Source organism: Canis lupus, chromosome 20 (genome assembly GCF_048164855.1).
Source record: "Canis lupus baileyi chromosome 20, mCanLup2.hap1, whole genome shotgun sequence".
Classification (NCBI taxonomy): domain Eukaryota; kingdom Metazoa; phylum Chordata; class Mammalia; order Carnivora; family Canidae; genus Canis; species Canis lupus.
Genome location: NC_132857.1, coordinates 6,256,082 through 6,273,859, shown reverse-complemented (window position 1 = coordinate 6,273,859; position 17,778 = coordinate 6,256,082). Strand labels below are relative to the sequence as shown.

Genomic DNA, 17,778 nt, shown 5'->3' with positions numbered 1-17,778 from the left:
CCTCTTCTAAAATGAGGTTAAGAGTGTTTTCCTAACATGACTCCTTCCACATGGAAGTAAATATCAGGTATAAAAAAAGAACCATCTCCTCTTCTCCCCCACCCCATCACAATTAGGAATACTCTGCATAAAAATGCACCTTGAGTTCAGAAAACATGTCTTCTGCACTTTGTGTCCATAATCTAACTCAAGCATGGTGGCGAGAAAATCTCAAGTTACTCAACAAATACTTCCTAATTACATGAGCAAATAAAATTGGCAGTTGAAGATGACATGAACTGATGCTTTCTATTGAAGAGAGTGTAGGGCAGCCCGGTGGCTCAGCAGTTTAGCGCTGCCTTTAGCCCAGGGCCAGATCCTGGAGACCCAGGATCAAGTCCTACGTCAGGCTACCTGCATGGAGCCTGCTTCTCCTCTGCCTCTGCCTGTGTCTCTGCCTCTCTTTCTCTGTGTCTCTCATGAATAAATAAATAAAATCTTTAAAAAAAGTGTGTAAAAGAGAAGAGCATAGCCCCCAAGGAGTAAGCTTGCATGGTCTGCGGAGGAATGGAATGAAGCAGGGGCACTAAAAGGGAAAAGCAGTGGGAACGTACTAAGACTTTGGATGTAAGATGAACGTCTGTGTGGGATGATGACACAATATATTACATTCCATTGATGCCATCATCTATTTCTCATATTTTGTTCAAGTTGGCAGCTATCCTGGACTTTGTACTTTCAGGTATGTGGTAAGTGAAAATATGTCCAACAATAATTACTGTATCGTATTGTCTTCTGTTCCCAGAAGCAGTAAAAAAACGTACTTTCAGCCTTAACAACCTCATTGTGATGCATTATGTCATATTATCTAAAACTTTGGGATGCAAGTAACGGAAACCAATCCAAGTAATTAAAGCAAAAGGGGAATATGGTAAGAAAATAGCCGTGTCTTAAAGAACCATTTATCAGGAATGAAGTTTGGCCTCAGAAAGGGCTCCAAATCTTGAACTGCAAAACTACAGGAAACCAGGCAACATTCTTTCTCCATTTCTTATCTTTGTACTTTATGTGATTAATACTTCCACTCTTCCAGGTATTGGCCTCTGCTCTACAACACCAGAGTCTATCTGTCTCCTCCAATCAAGAGAAAAACTCAGGCAAAGATTCAAATATTTTATCCAGATACCATAGAAAACCACATCAAGCACATCCTAGAGTCTCTTGGTCAGGGAAGAAAATCAGTGCTCCATCCAATTCCTGAGTATAGTCTCCAGTCCTGCCTCCCCAGCAAGCCTGGCAAGAGACTCTGGGCAGCTATAGAGCCCATTCTGTAGCCCTGCTCAGGCTAAGCCAAGCCAGCAGGCTTGCTCAGCTGCAGAGCATAACCTCTGGCCCTGTCTGCAAGGGAGCCCAAACAGTGACTCTGGGCAGACTTGGGCCTAAACCAATGGTACCACCCACAGCTTGTGGTCTCTTCCAGACACAGAGCCCAACCAGCAACCCCACCCAATCGTGGAGCATAGCCAACAGCCCCACACAACTGTAAGGCACAGCTGGTAGCCCTGCTTGACTAACGACCCAGCCTGAAGCCTTGACAAAGAGTGGATCAAAACCATCGGACTGCCTAATCATAAAGCCCAGCCTGCAGTCCAATCTGAATCCTGAGTCTAGCCAGTAGCACCCTATATTGGCTGGGGAGCCAAGCCTAATGAACATAGATTCAAAAATTCTCAACAAAAAACCAGCAAATCAAATTCACGAGTACATTAAAAGGATCATACACAATCACCAAGTGGGATTTATTCTTGGGATGCTAAAATGATATAACATATGCAAATCAATAAATGTCATATACCACATCAATAAAATGAGAGATAAAAATCATATGATCTCAATAAGTGCAGAAAAAGCATTTAACAATAGAATATCCTTGATGGTAAAAACTCTCAACAAATTGAATATTGAAGAAACATATCTTGACATAATAAAAGCTATTATATGACAAACCATAGTTGCCACCTTTAATGGTGAAAGGTTGAAAGGTTTTCTAAGACCAGCAATGACTCTCACCACTCCTATTCAACATGCTACTGGGAGTCCTAGTTAGAGTAATTAGGTAAGAAAAAGAAATAAAAGGAATCCAAATCATAAAGGAAGAAGGAAAATTGTCTTTGTTTGAAGATGACAAGATCATATATATTCATTAAACTCAAAATACTCTATCAAAAACTATTAGACCTAATAAACAAATTCGGTGAAGTAGGATACAAAATCAATACATAAAGATCAGTTGCATTTCTGTACACTAACAACAAATTATCTGAAAAAGAAATAAAGAAAACGATCCTATTCACAATAGTATTGAAAACACTAAAATACTTAGTAAGTTTAACAAAGGAGATGAAAAATTCATACTGAAAACTATAAGACAATTACAGAAACTGAAGAAGACACAAATAAATGGAAAGATATCTCATGTTATTGGATCAGAAGAAGTAATATTTCCAAATGTTCCTACAACCCAAAGCACCCCATAGATTCAATACAATCCATACCAAAATTCCAATGGCATTTCTCACAGAAATAGAAAAAAAATTCTAAAATCTGTATAGAACCCACAAAAGATCCCAAAGAGCCAAAGTAGTCTTGAGAAAGATCAAAGCTGGAAGCACCACCCTTCTTGATTTCACTTTATTATGTAGCTATAGTAATCAAATAGTATGGCAGTGGCACAAAAGCAGACACATAGACCAATGGAATAGAATCAAGGGCCCAGAAATACATCCGTGCATATACAGCCAACTAGTATTTGACAAGGAAAGCTAGAATGCTCAATAAGGAAAAACAATCTCCAATAAATAGTGCTCAGAAATCTGGATAATCACATGCAGAATAATGAAATTTGACCCCTATCTGAAACCACTCACAAAAATCAACTCAAGAAAGGGGCAACTGATGGCTCAGTCAATTAAGCACCTGTCTTCAGCTCAGGTTGTGATTCCAGGGTCCTAGGACCAAGCCTCATGTCTGGCTCCCTGCTCAGTGGGGCATCTGCTTCTCCCTCTTCCTCTGCCCCTTACTCCCCTCACTCGTGCTTGCTCTCTCTCTCAAATAAATAAATAATTTTTAAAAAATTAACTTAGGATGCCTGGGTGGCTCAGTGATTGAGTGTCTGCCTTTGGCTCACGGTGATCTTGGGGTCCTGGGATCAAGTCCCAAATCAGGCTCCCTGCAGGGAACCTGCTTCTCCCTCTGCCTACGTGTCTACCTCTCTCTGTTTCTCTCATGAATGAATAAATGAAATCTTTAAAAAGAATTGGCTCAAGATGGATTAAAGGCTTACATGTAAATCTTGAAGCCATAAAACTCCTAAAGAAAATAAGAAAAATTTTCTTGACATTGTTCTTGGCAATAATTTGACAAAGATGACAACAAAAGCACGAGTAACAAAATATATTAAACAAGTGGAGTGCATTTAAATAAAAAGCTTCTGCACAGCAAATGCAATAATTGACAAAATGTTAAGGAAACCTGTGAAGTAGGAGAAAATGTTTCAAAACCATATATTTGATAAGGAGTGAATATCCAAAATATATAAGAAATTCTAGTAACTCAATAGCCTAAAACCTCCCCAAAACACATTTTAAAATCCACTTTTAAAATGAGCAGAAGAGCACCCAAGTGGCTCAGTTGGTTGGGTGTCCAACTCTTGATGTTGGCTCAGGTTACGATCTCAGGGTTGTGAAATCAAGCCCTGTGTCTGGCTCCATGCTTAGCGTGGAGTCTGCTCTCCCTCTGCTCCTCTCCCCACTCATATTCTCTGTCTCTCAAAATAGAAAAAAAAATTAAAAACTAAAAAAATTTCAATGGGCAGAGGACCTGAATAGACATTTTCCAAAGAAGATAGACAAATGGCCAATAGGTACATGCAAATGTGTTCAACATCCTTAATCATCAGGGAAATGCAAATCAAAACCACAAAGGATAACATCTCACACCTGTTAGAATGGCTAGTTCAAAAATACAAGAAATAACAAGTATTGATGAGAATGTGGAGAAGGAGCATCCTTGCACACTGTTGGTACGGATGTAGGTAGGAACAGTCGCTATTGAAAAATGTGGAAATTCCTCAAAAAAAAAAAAATAGAACTACAATATGATCCAGCAATCCCACTTCTTTATATATCTGAAGATGACATCAGAATCTCAAAGACAAATCTATATAACCTTGTTCATTATAGCATTATTCATGATTGCTAAGATATAAAAACAACCAAAGTGTCTAATGGCAGATGAATGGATGATGAAAATCTATATTTGAAATCTTCTAAGAGAGTAAATCTTAAAAGTTGTTGCCACAAAACAGTGGTAACTATGTGAGGTGATGTGATAATCTTACTGTGATCATCATTTTCACAATATATACATATATCAAATCATCCCATTACACACATTAAACTTACACAATATTATTTTCAATTATGTCTCAATAAAGCTATAATGGGGAGAACTGTATCAGATAATTCCGTTTTCCATATAAATTTTCTTTAAATAATTTTTACTTTATTACTTTATTTCTTATTTCTCTAATAACTTTTATTTCTCTAATCCCTTAAACAAATATTTCCTTGCCAGAAGAGTCACTTTTCATCCATTGTGAATTATAAAGAGTGAAAAAATGAAAAATTCATTCTATTTATACAAAATTAGAAAAAATTCAACTAATTTTACTGTACTGGTATTTTTCATATTAAACCATTATAGTCAAATGAAGAATTTTTCTTCTAAGATAATAACTCTGTTTAATAACATGTCATGCAAGGTAATGTTTAATGTTTTCACATGTGCAAAATAATACATTTTAGAAATTATGATTAGGTTAAAAATGAGAGCATCAGAAGAATATTTCTCAAAAAAAAAATTACAAATTGTCCTTGAGATGAATGGTGGTGAGCACTCAACAGTGTAAGTCAGATGCACTCTAACTTGAAAGAGAGGAGGGAAAATATGCTAAAGAGAGACAAAAATAAAATTTCTGGGAAAAAAAAAAAAAGATTTCCTTCATTCGTTGATTATGTAATTCCTCCAGTTATTTTGTTTAAAAAAAATGTATCAAGCTTATTGCAGTTTACACTTTGGTCAGTGTAAAATAATTAGGTAAAATATAACAATAATAACAAAAGAAGTAAGATGGAAATTAGTTTTTACTATTTCAAATGATTCTATTCAGATATTTTAGGAGAGGGTAAGATTTGAAACTTTGATAAAGTTCAATGTTCATATTATGTGTGAATTTCATTTGTCTATGCCATCTCCAAAATATTGGATAAAAACCAAGGTCTTGAACATTGACTATTAGTCAATTGCTCTACATTGCTCCTCTCTAGAGGTACATTAGGTATGTTGTCCCCGTGCTCTGGTTCCACTGGTCCGGCATTGATTTCCCTAAATAAACCCCTCGTTTTCTGGTTCAGGGACTTTATCACACAGTTTGCTTTGCCTAGAACACTCCTCACCCAGACTTCACTCTACCTGGTGAATGTGCACCCATCCTTCAATATCAATTCATACAACATCTTTAGGAAAGCCTTCCCTGACATCCTAGGACTAGATCACATTTGGGTAGACTGCTTTTAGGACCTAAGACCCTAATTTTATCAATACATTTGAATGATTAAGAGAAAAAATATTTGTCGCCCCAGCTCCATGAAACAGAGGCAGTACAGACTGTTAACCATTTTGTAACTCTAGCACCCATCATTTGGTTTAGCACTGAGGAGGTGCTTAAAACTTTGACTTTACTTCCTTAAGTAACAAATTCTGAAAGTAACATAACAACGTGAGAGTAAGAAGTGACCCTAAGTTTAAGGCAGAATTAAGAACGTGAAAGACATTTTTATGGTGTCTTTAGATTTTAGGAAATGGAATGCATGATGATAAAAGAACATGCAGTTATATAATCACAATGTTAATTACTATGACAAAAGTAAGATTAGTTTCTCTTATTTTTAAGAAAAATTAAAATGAGAGAAAAATAACTGGCTTGCTTGCATTTTTCTTAGGGTTATACTCATTTATACTTCGTTATTTTATTATAGCTGCAGGGTATTTCAATTTTTGTAGTATTTAACCTGAATTAACAGCTTTGAAATCCTGTTTCACATCTTTCAGAGATTAATAAATCTTCAAAGCTAAAGTTTTAAAAGCCATTGAATCCTAATTACATTTTTATTTCTGAATTCTTTTCAAACATCAAACATTTTTTGAAAGAATTAGCCAATGCCTGCTGGTGACCAGGTGTTCTTAAGCTTAAGACTATAAAAACAATAAGTGGCTATAAAGACCTGACCTTCAAAGTCATATCTCTAGGAAGTGTGCAAATATGATTTTTAGGGCAAAAACAATAGTAGTTATCCATAGCCCACCCGCCCCATCCCAGCATATATAATGATCTCAAATCTTTATAAACAGGACATAGCCTGAAAATTCAAGTAGAAAATTATTAGATGTATTTCAGCAGCAAAAGTTTTTGTGAACCTAAACCAACATGTTTAAGAGCCTAATGATAGTTTAAAAGCAAATTATTAGCCATTATGTATTATCTTAGTTTTTCTGCATATTTTTATTCAACACATTCCCAGTAACACTCATTAATTTTAAAATAAGCATATGTAAGAAATATGTTTATATTTCTTTTCAAAATAGTTTAAATTTAACAGGTGCCAAAGTTATTACTTTTTTATTGTTCTCCCAAAGCATTTCACCAGGGGAAAGTGCTACTCAACCTCCTGTGTCTACTTCAAAGAGAATTTTGGTCATCAAAACTTTAGGTTCCCTCCACAGTTTCTCAAGTTAATGTTATTAAAATGATACCTTATTGAAAATATAAAAACTTAAATGTTTTTTTCACAGGAAAAGTTCATAGTAGGTCATTTGACTATTCATTTCCTTTGTCAAGATGCATTTACTGTCATGAACTGGGGATGGGGGTGGGGGGGAGAGAAAGAGAAAAATGAGAGGGGAGAGGGGGAAAGAGGGAGAGCAGAGACTGAAACTCCCCAGCTTTCTTACATTCTAAAGTTAAGATATTCCACGGAAAATATTCTTTCCTCAGAATCTAATGGACTGCTTAAATTTAGAAGTAATAGAAACTGTATCTAAGAGAAACTTATGAAACCTAATGAATAAAAAGCCATTCATTCAATATATTAATTTAATAAACATTGAGTATCTACTCTGCTTATAGTCAGTGAAACACACACACACACACACAAATTTCAAATCTAGGCAGAGAAGGGAGTCAAGTACATCGATTCCAATGGTGTGATGAGTTCTACAAAAAAGGTGCACCCAAGATGGTCAAGATATTCAGGGATCAGGGGAAGGTTTCTGGAAGAGGGGACTTTTGAACTAGTCTTGAATGTTGGGTAGAAATTTGCTATGTTGAAAGTAGAAGACAGGAATGGGCAGGGAAAATATAATTTCCGTAATCCACAGTGTGTCAAATGAAATAACAGCATCTTTGTTGTTGTCAAACTACTGGAAAAAATTTAAAAAGACAATATGGCTGCAGAGAAAGTGGAAGTGCTCATTTGTAGCTGGAGAAAGGACAGCAGATTATGCAAAGCACTGTGTTATACAGGGGAGTTTGGATTTATCCAACTAGAAAAAAATAAGTAAATGTAAAGCTGTGGAAGACTTTTATTATATTTGTGTTTCAGAAAGAACATTCTGGGGAAACATGTGAAGGCTGAAATAGAGGTAGACAGGACATTAAAATTTTGTTAAGAGGCAAGAAATAAGACTGAACTGACAGGTAACAATAGAAGAGAGAAGTTAGTAAATATTTTAGACCAGAGCATAGATAGACATAAGCCATGAGGAAGAAAAGTATCTACGGTCTTTATGTAGTGTTTGCCACACTTTCAGTTTTTACTATAGGAAAATGATGCTAAGGGCAATATGCCAACAAGTACACAGAATCAGTGATAGATAAATCCAGTCATTAAAACCAAAGCCTTAAAAAAAATAAAAAATAAATAAAACCAAAGCCTTCAATTTATTGGTATATAAACTGACTTTTGAAAAAAAAGCAATACATGACTTTTCTTATGTAAACTATCAAATGTTTATTTCATTTCCATTTAAAGTATTTTCAAGTAAAAATATGGACAAAAAAACATACAAAGGTTGAAGCAACTAGAAGCATGACGGGTATGCATATACATAAGTACAATTGATATCAAATCCATTGCAAAATTGAGTGACACCATATTGCACCAAAATTTATTCCATACAAAAAACACATGTGTCAAGACTTTCTATCAGATGAAAGCACTCTTATTTCATAATATCTTACCACTTACACAAATAGCCCATAAACACCATCTGGCAGTGTGATTGCTGCACAAGAACTCTCCCCAGAGGGAAATCATTAAGCTGTAGAAAAATCCTTTTTATTTCACATATCACATGATGGTATAGACATCAGTGCCAGAGAACCTTAAGAAACACAACACAATCCACACATGAATGTCCCTTTGCACCATTTATATTTTCATAGTTAAATATCTAAATAAATCAGTACTCCTAATATGGTTGGAATGTAGATGCATAAAAGGAATTTTGCTGTTTAAGAATTTATCGATATAAGACATTGTGTAAAATCTGTACAAAATACACACAGACCCCTTTACCATGTTTTACCACCATAATGCCACAGTGAAGAAACCCTATCACAGATGAGGAGCACTGGGGACACTGCCCCTCAGTTAGGGGGATGGTACAAGGCCATGACAGACATTCGAGAGCCAAGTTAAGGGGATAGAGCTGGTCTATAAATTAGAATTGAAGCATAGATCAGAGATGGCTGACAGCACAACCCTCCAGAGTATTCTGACTACCATTTTTTCCCACCGGGCTAACCTGACTCCATGGATGCAAATTATTGATGCTTGCCATAGAATGTCAGAGGCATTTAAATACGTTCATATACAGTACCTAATAATATGCTGATATGAACATACCAGCACATATATTTTCTATCCCTTGATAACTGAAAAACAAGTCACTATCCCTAGGCAGATTTTAACACGAAGCTCACTAAATCTCTTTTTAACAAAGTAAATACAGATATACATATGATAAGAAGACACGAAAAACTCATCATGAAATGAATTCTGAGTCAATAGCTAAATACCATCTCTACCAGTGCATCACTACTAGCTAATCCATACTAAAGTAAGTATATATTAAACAAAACAAAACAAAACTGTGAAATCTGGAGTCAAATCTTTGTCAGAAAAGTAGGACAAATTAATTTGTCAAGGACTCAATACAAGAGTCCATTTGTTGCCTTTTTCTTATTTGTATTTATTATAAAGCACATCTACATGTCTGCTCACCAATTTGGCACTGAGAGAAGACTTCTATATTTCATGGTACTGAGCAATGCACTCTCAACACATCTGATGCTTACATTTGCAAAGTTCTCAAAATGTTGTGGGGTACCACTGAAAACTCATTACTATTATATTGCAACATTTCTACAAAGAAATGGAAACTTGAAGCCTATGCCTGTGTTGAAAATAGCATTGGCCTCAGATATCCTCAAAGAGGAAAGTCATATATCACTCTCTACTCATGGATAATGTCAAAAGAAGAATCTGGTTTTCAAGATGTGAGTTATCAACAGTCTAGCTCCAGATTTATAGCGTTAGTTGTACTATTTGCAAGGGAAAACTATTAGGTAAAAAATTTCTCCAAGGGAGAAGATCAAAAACAACCCAAGACCACTTAAAATCTTTAGAGGATTCTTGTGGTTTGTGTAGTAACCATAGATATATATTGTTTTTTTTTTCTTCCAGAGAAATTAAAAAGTGCTATATGGTAGTGTTTGAAAAATCATTAAAACAACAGTAGCTTAATGTAGATCACTCCTATTCTGTTAAAAGCATACGCTCATTGCAAACAATCTATTCCCCTAAAGTATTATTTTACTTTAATATAATATTCTTTATATTACATTAGCCAGTAAATGGAAATTTGGAATGAAGGAGAAATTCTAGGGAAAAAATAATTCATAAATCTTTTGAAATAAGATCAAACCTACAACCAGGGAACCACATTGCATTGCCTCCAGGTGTAACACAAATGAGCTTCTGAGCATGTACTGAAGACTGTTAACTAGGAGTAAGTGAGGCCTTATCTTCACAATCATCATCTAAGATCCCTCACAATGCAACCAATTATACAGATGTAACATCCAAAGGCCTAATATGTTTTGCCACAGGATTCTGTGCAAAGTACACCGTCACACAAGGTGCTCAAAATAGTCACTTCTGCAAAAGACATTAACTGTGCATCAGTCTTTTTTGCTTGTTTCTTCAGCTTTCAGCATGACCTTTAAAGACTTCAAGAGGTAATAAGGACTCAGCAAACAAATCTTCTAACCAATAAATTAATTCACTTGAAAGTCATACTTTTTAAAAAGTCAGTAGTGTGTATGTTGAGGGAAAAACAAGTATGTCCACTTTCAAACCAGTGCATCCATCTGCATGGCTCTCAAAGGCCTACTACTCCACAGTTTTCTTGAGAGAATATTTATTAAACTGTTAAGGCTGTTATTGGTACCATAAATGTACCCTTGATCCAAGAGTTGAAATACACACATGTAATAGATAACTACTTGAGATCACCATCCCCTAGTGATATTTTAAAGCCAATGGTAACAAAGAGAGCTGAGGACTCCCAAGGGAGTAAACCAAGTGGCAGTTTCACACTAAAGATATCTAGAGTCATTGAACATAAATTCAAATTAATTAAGATTCACTCCCATTTAGAGGATACCATGTCCAAATAGGACAAATAAAACAAAGGAAATAATTGATTGATCTAAAAGACAAAAACAGAAATGGTTCAGAAAGATCAAGCTAATATCCTTAGGAGATTGCAAAGGACAATATCTTACAACATGGAAAACTGGTGAACTTTGTGAGACTAGGATTTACATTTGAGAATTGTAGTGTATCTAAGAATAGATCAAGCATTTATTTTTAGACATAATCAACTGATTTGAAAATGCAACAAAAAGAAGTAAGAATTATCTTCAAAATTTGGCTGTTAAGATATCTTTTTAAGTACAGTATTAGAACTACCAGAGGTTACACTCTTAAGTATTATATATATTGATATACATTTAAAAATACTGTTTATGAGAAAATTAACCTAAAATATATTTATAGGTAATAAGTTTTTACCTTATAGATTATGTAAACAGAAGCTGTCAAGATGTCTCATTATCAAAAAAAAAAAAAAATGTCTCATTATCTTCTCTCTAATTTATATCTGCTACAAGTTTCTTCTTGCCAGTTACATATTGTCATGCTTTAATTCCTGACTTTAAATTGTTAGCAAAGTAAAATATGACTCTGTAAACATTGTCAGCACCAACATACAGCATGTTGTGTAGGGTAGAATGAAGCAAGATTATATTTAAGTAAAATCAATCTTTTAGTCCCCTGCATTCAAATCCTCAATCTCGCTATATTTCTTTCCTAAGTAAGAAAAAGAGTTATAGGGACTCCTGGGTGGCTCAGTGGTTGAGCGTCTGCCTTTGGCCCAGGGCATGATCCTGAGGTCCCAGGATCCAGTCCCATATCAAGCTCCCTGCATGGAGCCTGCTTCTCCCTCTGCCTGTGTCTCTGCCTCTCTCTCTTTCTCTCATAAATAAAATATTTTTTAAAAATTTTGTTGTTTTTCTATCATTCAGAACTTAATCATAAAATATGTCAGAAGTGACCCCTCTCTTTATATGTCGCAAGATATATATTATGAGAAAACCATTTATAGTTATATTTAGATACTTCAATTAACTCAAAACTTTATTATTTAAAAATATATTCTATAAATGTCCCATGTTTATTTCTACTAGAAAAAATAATGGAAGTTATTTTACCATATTCTCAGAGACTGATATAGATTTTGTAGGGCCAGAAATGTATACAATTTTTCTGATCTTCTTCAAGAAAGAAACAAAATACAAATTTTCTAATGCAACATTAGGTACAGGACCTTGGAAGGGGCATATCTAAGCAAGGGGCGCTGAAGCTACATTCCATCAGCTACTCAGGATATCCACATATGCACAACAGTTATTTTTTAATTTTTCTCTGACTATGCTGCATAATAAGTTACATCAAAATATCATTACTTCAAGTCACATGCTATCTTTCATTTCCTGCTACTCTGACCTTCAGTATTTTATCTTTTCATAACCTTTAACTCAATTATAAGAAATCCACTATAGGGCAAAGATGCCCTCTTTCGTGGTTGGCATTACATTCGTCTACAAATAGAGATATAATAATGAGTTTCCTGAAGACTGATTACAGTTCATAAAAAAATTATGTTAAGTAATTATACTCAGGTTAACTATCTGTTAATATAGCAACTGGGGACACAATTTTACCAGACACATAAAATTACCCAGAAATGTGTTTCAACGTACATGTTAGAGAAAATGCTATGCATTCCTAATGTAACCTAATAATCTATCCTACTCCTGTGCCAGCAGAGATAGGAAAGATACAGTATAAGCACATATGTATATTTGTGGGTACACAGGCCTAACATTTATGTTGGGTACTGGAGTCTGCTATCTTTTCTAGAATAAATCTTTAATCTCCTGAAGAAAGACAAGAATAGGGTCTACTTCCAGTTGATCTAAACATTTATAACAGTCCAGTTTTCCACAATCAACCAAAGAAAAATCTTGGGAAAATAATCTAACATTTTAAAAAATGAGTCCAAAAATTTACTGAAATATTTATAATTGCATAAGGAGAATCAGTCCATTTTTTAATAAAATTGTTTTAGCTTTGGAAGTCTTTAACTAAATCTGTTTAATTTTCAATTAAATACTTGAGATTCCATGTTACCAAAAAGCAGTACATTTGAAAATAGTATATTAGTCATCTTAAACTGTACTGGCCACTTATACTTTTTGTGGTATAATAAACTCATAATATGTATATGAACATTTGAATATTCACACTGGTGCAAGTATATTGCATGTAATGGTTTATATATAATTCTCTATATACATAATTTTAATTATACGAGAAAAAAATTTACTTAGTATAAATAAAACATACATATTACTGTGCAGGGGGGTTTTCAACTAGAATGGTTTGATGCAATACCATCTGAATAAAAATTATGAATATTGATTTCCTGATTATAGAAACCCTGCATCTTTCCGTGATGTATCGTGCAAATAAGTTGAAGTACAACTTAATCTTTATCACTTAAAAAAAATTATTGACCAACTAACTCTCTGTCTGGTTAAAATGGAAATTTTAGAAATTTAACAATGTTAAACAAATGTTTAGAAATTTAACAATGCAAAAATCATTTTTGAAAATGATGGAAAAAATAAGTATGTGTTCTAGCTGGCTTTTACAATGTCATATTTAAAAAGAAATTAAAACAAAAAATAAAGAAATAAAATGAGACCTATCTGCCACTGTAGATATAAGCACATTACTCTCAGGAATAATCAAGACCTGTACAAACTTCTCTATAAGATTTTACCTTTTTTTTTTTTTTTTTACCTTTTTTTTTTTTTTTTTCACTACAAAACAAACAAAACAAAAACAAAACCCACGAAAAACCTCAAGAAGAGTTTGCTGGTTTATATTACATGGGCTTAGACTGTAGAAAAAAAAACAACATAAGGACAATCTATTTTTACCTCAGCAACAATAGAGTGGCAAGAGATGTAGACAAATGGATAGAAGAAGCAGAAACTACAGATCAAATTTGAAAACCATATGGTAAGAGAAAAAGGAAAGAATTTTTATGAATTCACTTAGAGACCCAAATACTAGGTTTGACTGAAAAAAATGTCAATCTTGGATGTGTATTAAATATTATCAAGATCAAAAACTGAAATTAAAAAAAAAACTGAAATTAGTGAATTAGAATTGCCTCAAATTATAAATCATCATTTCTGTTTTGGTCAATTGTCTATGAACTATCAGCTCTTAATGATTTTAATCAGTAAAATTCCTTAAAAACTTGTTACTTTTCAAATCAGGGGATGAAACAGTCTGGTATGGCTATTTAATCTTGGAGGTATGTAAATAACAGTTTACACATTCCATCATTATATTACATTCAAAATTCCACAATATTTTCTAAACCTACCATAAAAACATCTGTCTGAATACATATACATACAGTTTCTCCTTTTGATGAATTTGTTATCAGTTATCTCTTTCTCAAGTTGAATGATAATTAAGGTAAGGAAACTACTGACAAAGCTGAGATAAAGAAGTGGAAAATTTTTAGAAATACTCGTTGTAAATCTTATTTAGCAGTGACATTTCTGCCTCAATTTTTCTGTAAATATATTCCTTTTCCTAATTAATCTGGACAGGTTCATTTGAAGGGATACTTTAACAGAATATAAAATATATAAAGAAAACATACAAACTATCAAAATTTGTCATGATGTAAAAATAACTTATGATATTAAAAAAATTATTCCTAATTACTAACACTGCATATAGATATGATTATAGGATTGGGCATAATATTTTGGGTATTTTCTCTCTTGTTGACTTCTGTCTTATATGAACATTGCAATTTGAAGATTTAAAAATGCATATATTTAGATATATTATCAAGGAGGTAAATTATCTGTAATTGTACTTAAGAGGCTTTAATACCAAACTGAAGTATTGTTTTGCTCTTAGAAAGATGATACATCCTTTCCTAGTCAAATGGGCTGCCATGCAAACAAAGTGGCCCATAACCTTGGAGTGAAATGATAATGAGTGAAAAAAATCTTAATGTAATCAATTATCAAGAATTTTTAGACATAATTCCTGGATTTTTCTCATAAACAATAGCCTCTAGAAGCTCTTCTTTAATATATTCCTTAAAATTAGGCCTATCCCTTCTGTCTTTTGTTCAAAATGCTCTAGCTATAATGCATTAAAAGATGAGTGACATCTAAGTTGGTTATCTAAGGGTAAGCAATGCAATGACAACATAAAATAAATTTCTTTCCCTCCTCAGTCTATAATGATGACGTATGCTTCCCCCCCACCAGAGTAGAAAACACTTTTCACAGTATAGTCATCTACAGCATATAAAAATTGTTTCTATAAAAGCCATATATACAGAAAACATCTCAGTGTTCATGATAAAATATGTTATAAAGGCCACTAAAGTAATAGTTCATTCTGTAGTCATTTTCTTCCAACTTCATGTAGGTATCAGGGATTCCAAAATCATGTGAACTCATGGAATGCTTGCATATCAGCTTTCAGTAACTACATGGAGTTAGAACTAAAGTTCTTAGAAACCAGCTTGAATACACTAAAAGATACGAATAGCAATAACAGATTCCTTTAGTCCATCACCAAAGTTGCAATCCTCTAGATTTTCATGAAATGAAGATCCACATTTTGTTTTAGCCTTTGGACAGAAACAAGGCCATGCATAGATCACCAAGATTTCAAATGCATTAATTCATAATTTATCACAATCTTCTTCTGGTACAACTTCCAGTATTATTTGTAATGTTCTGGTTATTTTGTCTACAAAGAAATAAAGAAGAGAAATTAAAAATGCACAGAACTCAGGAATGCGTAAAGACAGCAAAATGTGAATTATTTGGAGTTGAATACTGAAAACATACAACCGCCTATTTCATGAGCACTTTCAAGAATTATTTACTTCATTAGAATCCCATCATTCTCAATTAATTTATTTGTCACTTCTGTAACTTCCCATGATGGCTTCTTAGCAAGAATACATTAATATTTTGTATTCAAATAGGAATTTTTATTCAGAAGCCAGGAGGCTGAAAATATTTTGAGGCAACAGAACCAAGATATAAATAAATGTTCAAAAATATACTCCATATTTGGTTTAAAACTGGTTTGTTGTTTTAGTACCTATGAGATTACAACCAATTCCTCAGAAAAATCAAAAGACTCATACTCTAACATCCTGCTCAAACTTGTAGCATATTTCTGAGTAAAACACATTATGTCCCAGGGCCTTATCATCTCATCTGCAGAACGAGGGACTTGGGAGTCCATCAGCAAGATGGAGGGCTAGGAGGTCCCAACACTTGTCTCACCACAAAAACAACAACAAAACAAAACAAAAACACAAGCAAACAAACAAAAAACCAAGAACAATAAATAAATAGCTACAAACTGAAGAAAACAGATCAGGGAAATTTCTAAACAACAAAGAAAAGGGGACAAAAATCTAGCAGAGCTAAAAAAAAAAATTGAGGATGCCTACATAGAAACGTAAAGAAAGTATCCTGCCTGCATCACCCTATTCCCCCAGTCAGAATCTGGAGGACCCCAACAAGGCTTGGTGTTGTGGAAGGGTGCAGCTTTAGCTACATAGGCTTCCCACAGTCCTCCTCAATGACTGGTCCCAGCTGATGGGGCACCGAGCATCCCCACTCCACATCTGCTCCCAGAGGCTGGGGCTCATGTTGAGGTGAGACTTGCCCGTATGGGGCCTTGGGTGTTGATGTGCCCCACTCTCAAGATGGGGCACCATGGCACATCACCACACACAAGACTGGAGCTGCCACTGTTCTTAGTCCACTCCAGCCCCAGACTGGGGCTTTGTCCCATAATCGTTGAGGAAACCTCTCCTCTCTTGAGCCCTGCCCTCAGGGTCCCAAGTTACTCTCTGGCTGTCATTTTTGGGGCTATGCTACTGTTGCCCTGAGTCCCCCTCCAACAACCTTCCCAGGTCAAGAATCTGAATGATAATTGCCAAGACAATCTTTTACTGGACCTACTCCTACCCCTCAGTTCCAGGCCCTGGCTCTGACTCATCACTGCCAGGGGCACTGCCACTATCCTAAGTGTTACTCACTTCCTGTTTCCCAAGTCACACCTTGGCTACCATTACTGGGGCTGTGCTGCTGTTGCCATGAGAACCCCATCCCAGGTCAAGGCTCTGAACTGTCATTGATGAGATGGGCTCTTGCTGCCTTAATCCCTATCCTGTGGGTTCCAGGTCACAGTTCTGACCCATCATTGCTAGGGGCACTGCCACTACTGTAGGCTCCACCCCTCAGGTTTCAAGTTGGGGCTCTGACCTATCATTGCTGGAAAAAGGCTACTGCTGCCTTTAACTCTACTGCTCAGGTCCTGAGTTGGAGCTCTGAAATGTCATTGACAGGGCAGGGCTGCCACTGCTCTGTGTCCAGATCCCCACATGTGCCTTTAACAGATCACTACCAGAGTTATGCTGTTGCTATCTTGGGGGTATACTGGTGCCAGAAGTGAGACTTTCACCCACATCCTCAGGCTGCTCTACGACAACACTTTGTAATTCCAGAACCCTTGCCACTGCTGTATTCCCTCCAACCACCAGGAGTCACAGTGGTGACTCCTTAGCTAGAACTTCCTTCTATGGGGGAAAAAAAAAATCTCAGTAAGGAAATTAGCAGATTTCTCAGCAGAAAAATTGCAGACCAGGAGAGAATGGGATGATATTTTCATAGCGCTCAAAGAAAAAAAAAGAAAAAAAAAAAAAAACTGCCATCAACCAAGAATACTCTATCCAAAAAAGCTATCATTTGGAAATAAAGGGGACTAAAGACTTTCCCAGACAAACAAAAGCTGAGGGAATTTATAGCCAATAGACCTGCCTACAAGAAATGCTAAAGAGAATTCTTCAAGATAAAAAAAAGTAACATAAAAACAAGTGAAAGTATAAAATTCACTTGTGAAGGCAAATATATAGTCA

General features: G+C 35.0%; 1 protein-coding gene across 1 annotated transcript in view; it reads right to left on the bottom strand.

Moving 5' to 3' along the window:
• Positions 1-8,413: 8,413 nt before the first annotated feature.
• SLC7A11 (solute carrier family 7 member 11) overlaps positions 8,414-17,778 on the bottom strand; it is an 89,130-nt gene continuing 79,765 nt past the window's right edge. Inside the window, exon 12 of the mRNA XM_072788376.1 lies at positions 8,414-15,587. Coding sequence (XP_072644477.1) covers positions 15,520-15,587 — 68 coding nt within the window. The 3' untranslated portion in view covers positions 8,414-15,519. The remainder of the gene's footprint in view (positions 15,588-17,778) is intronic.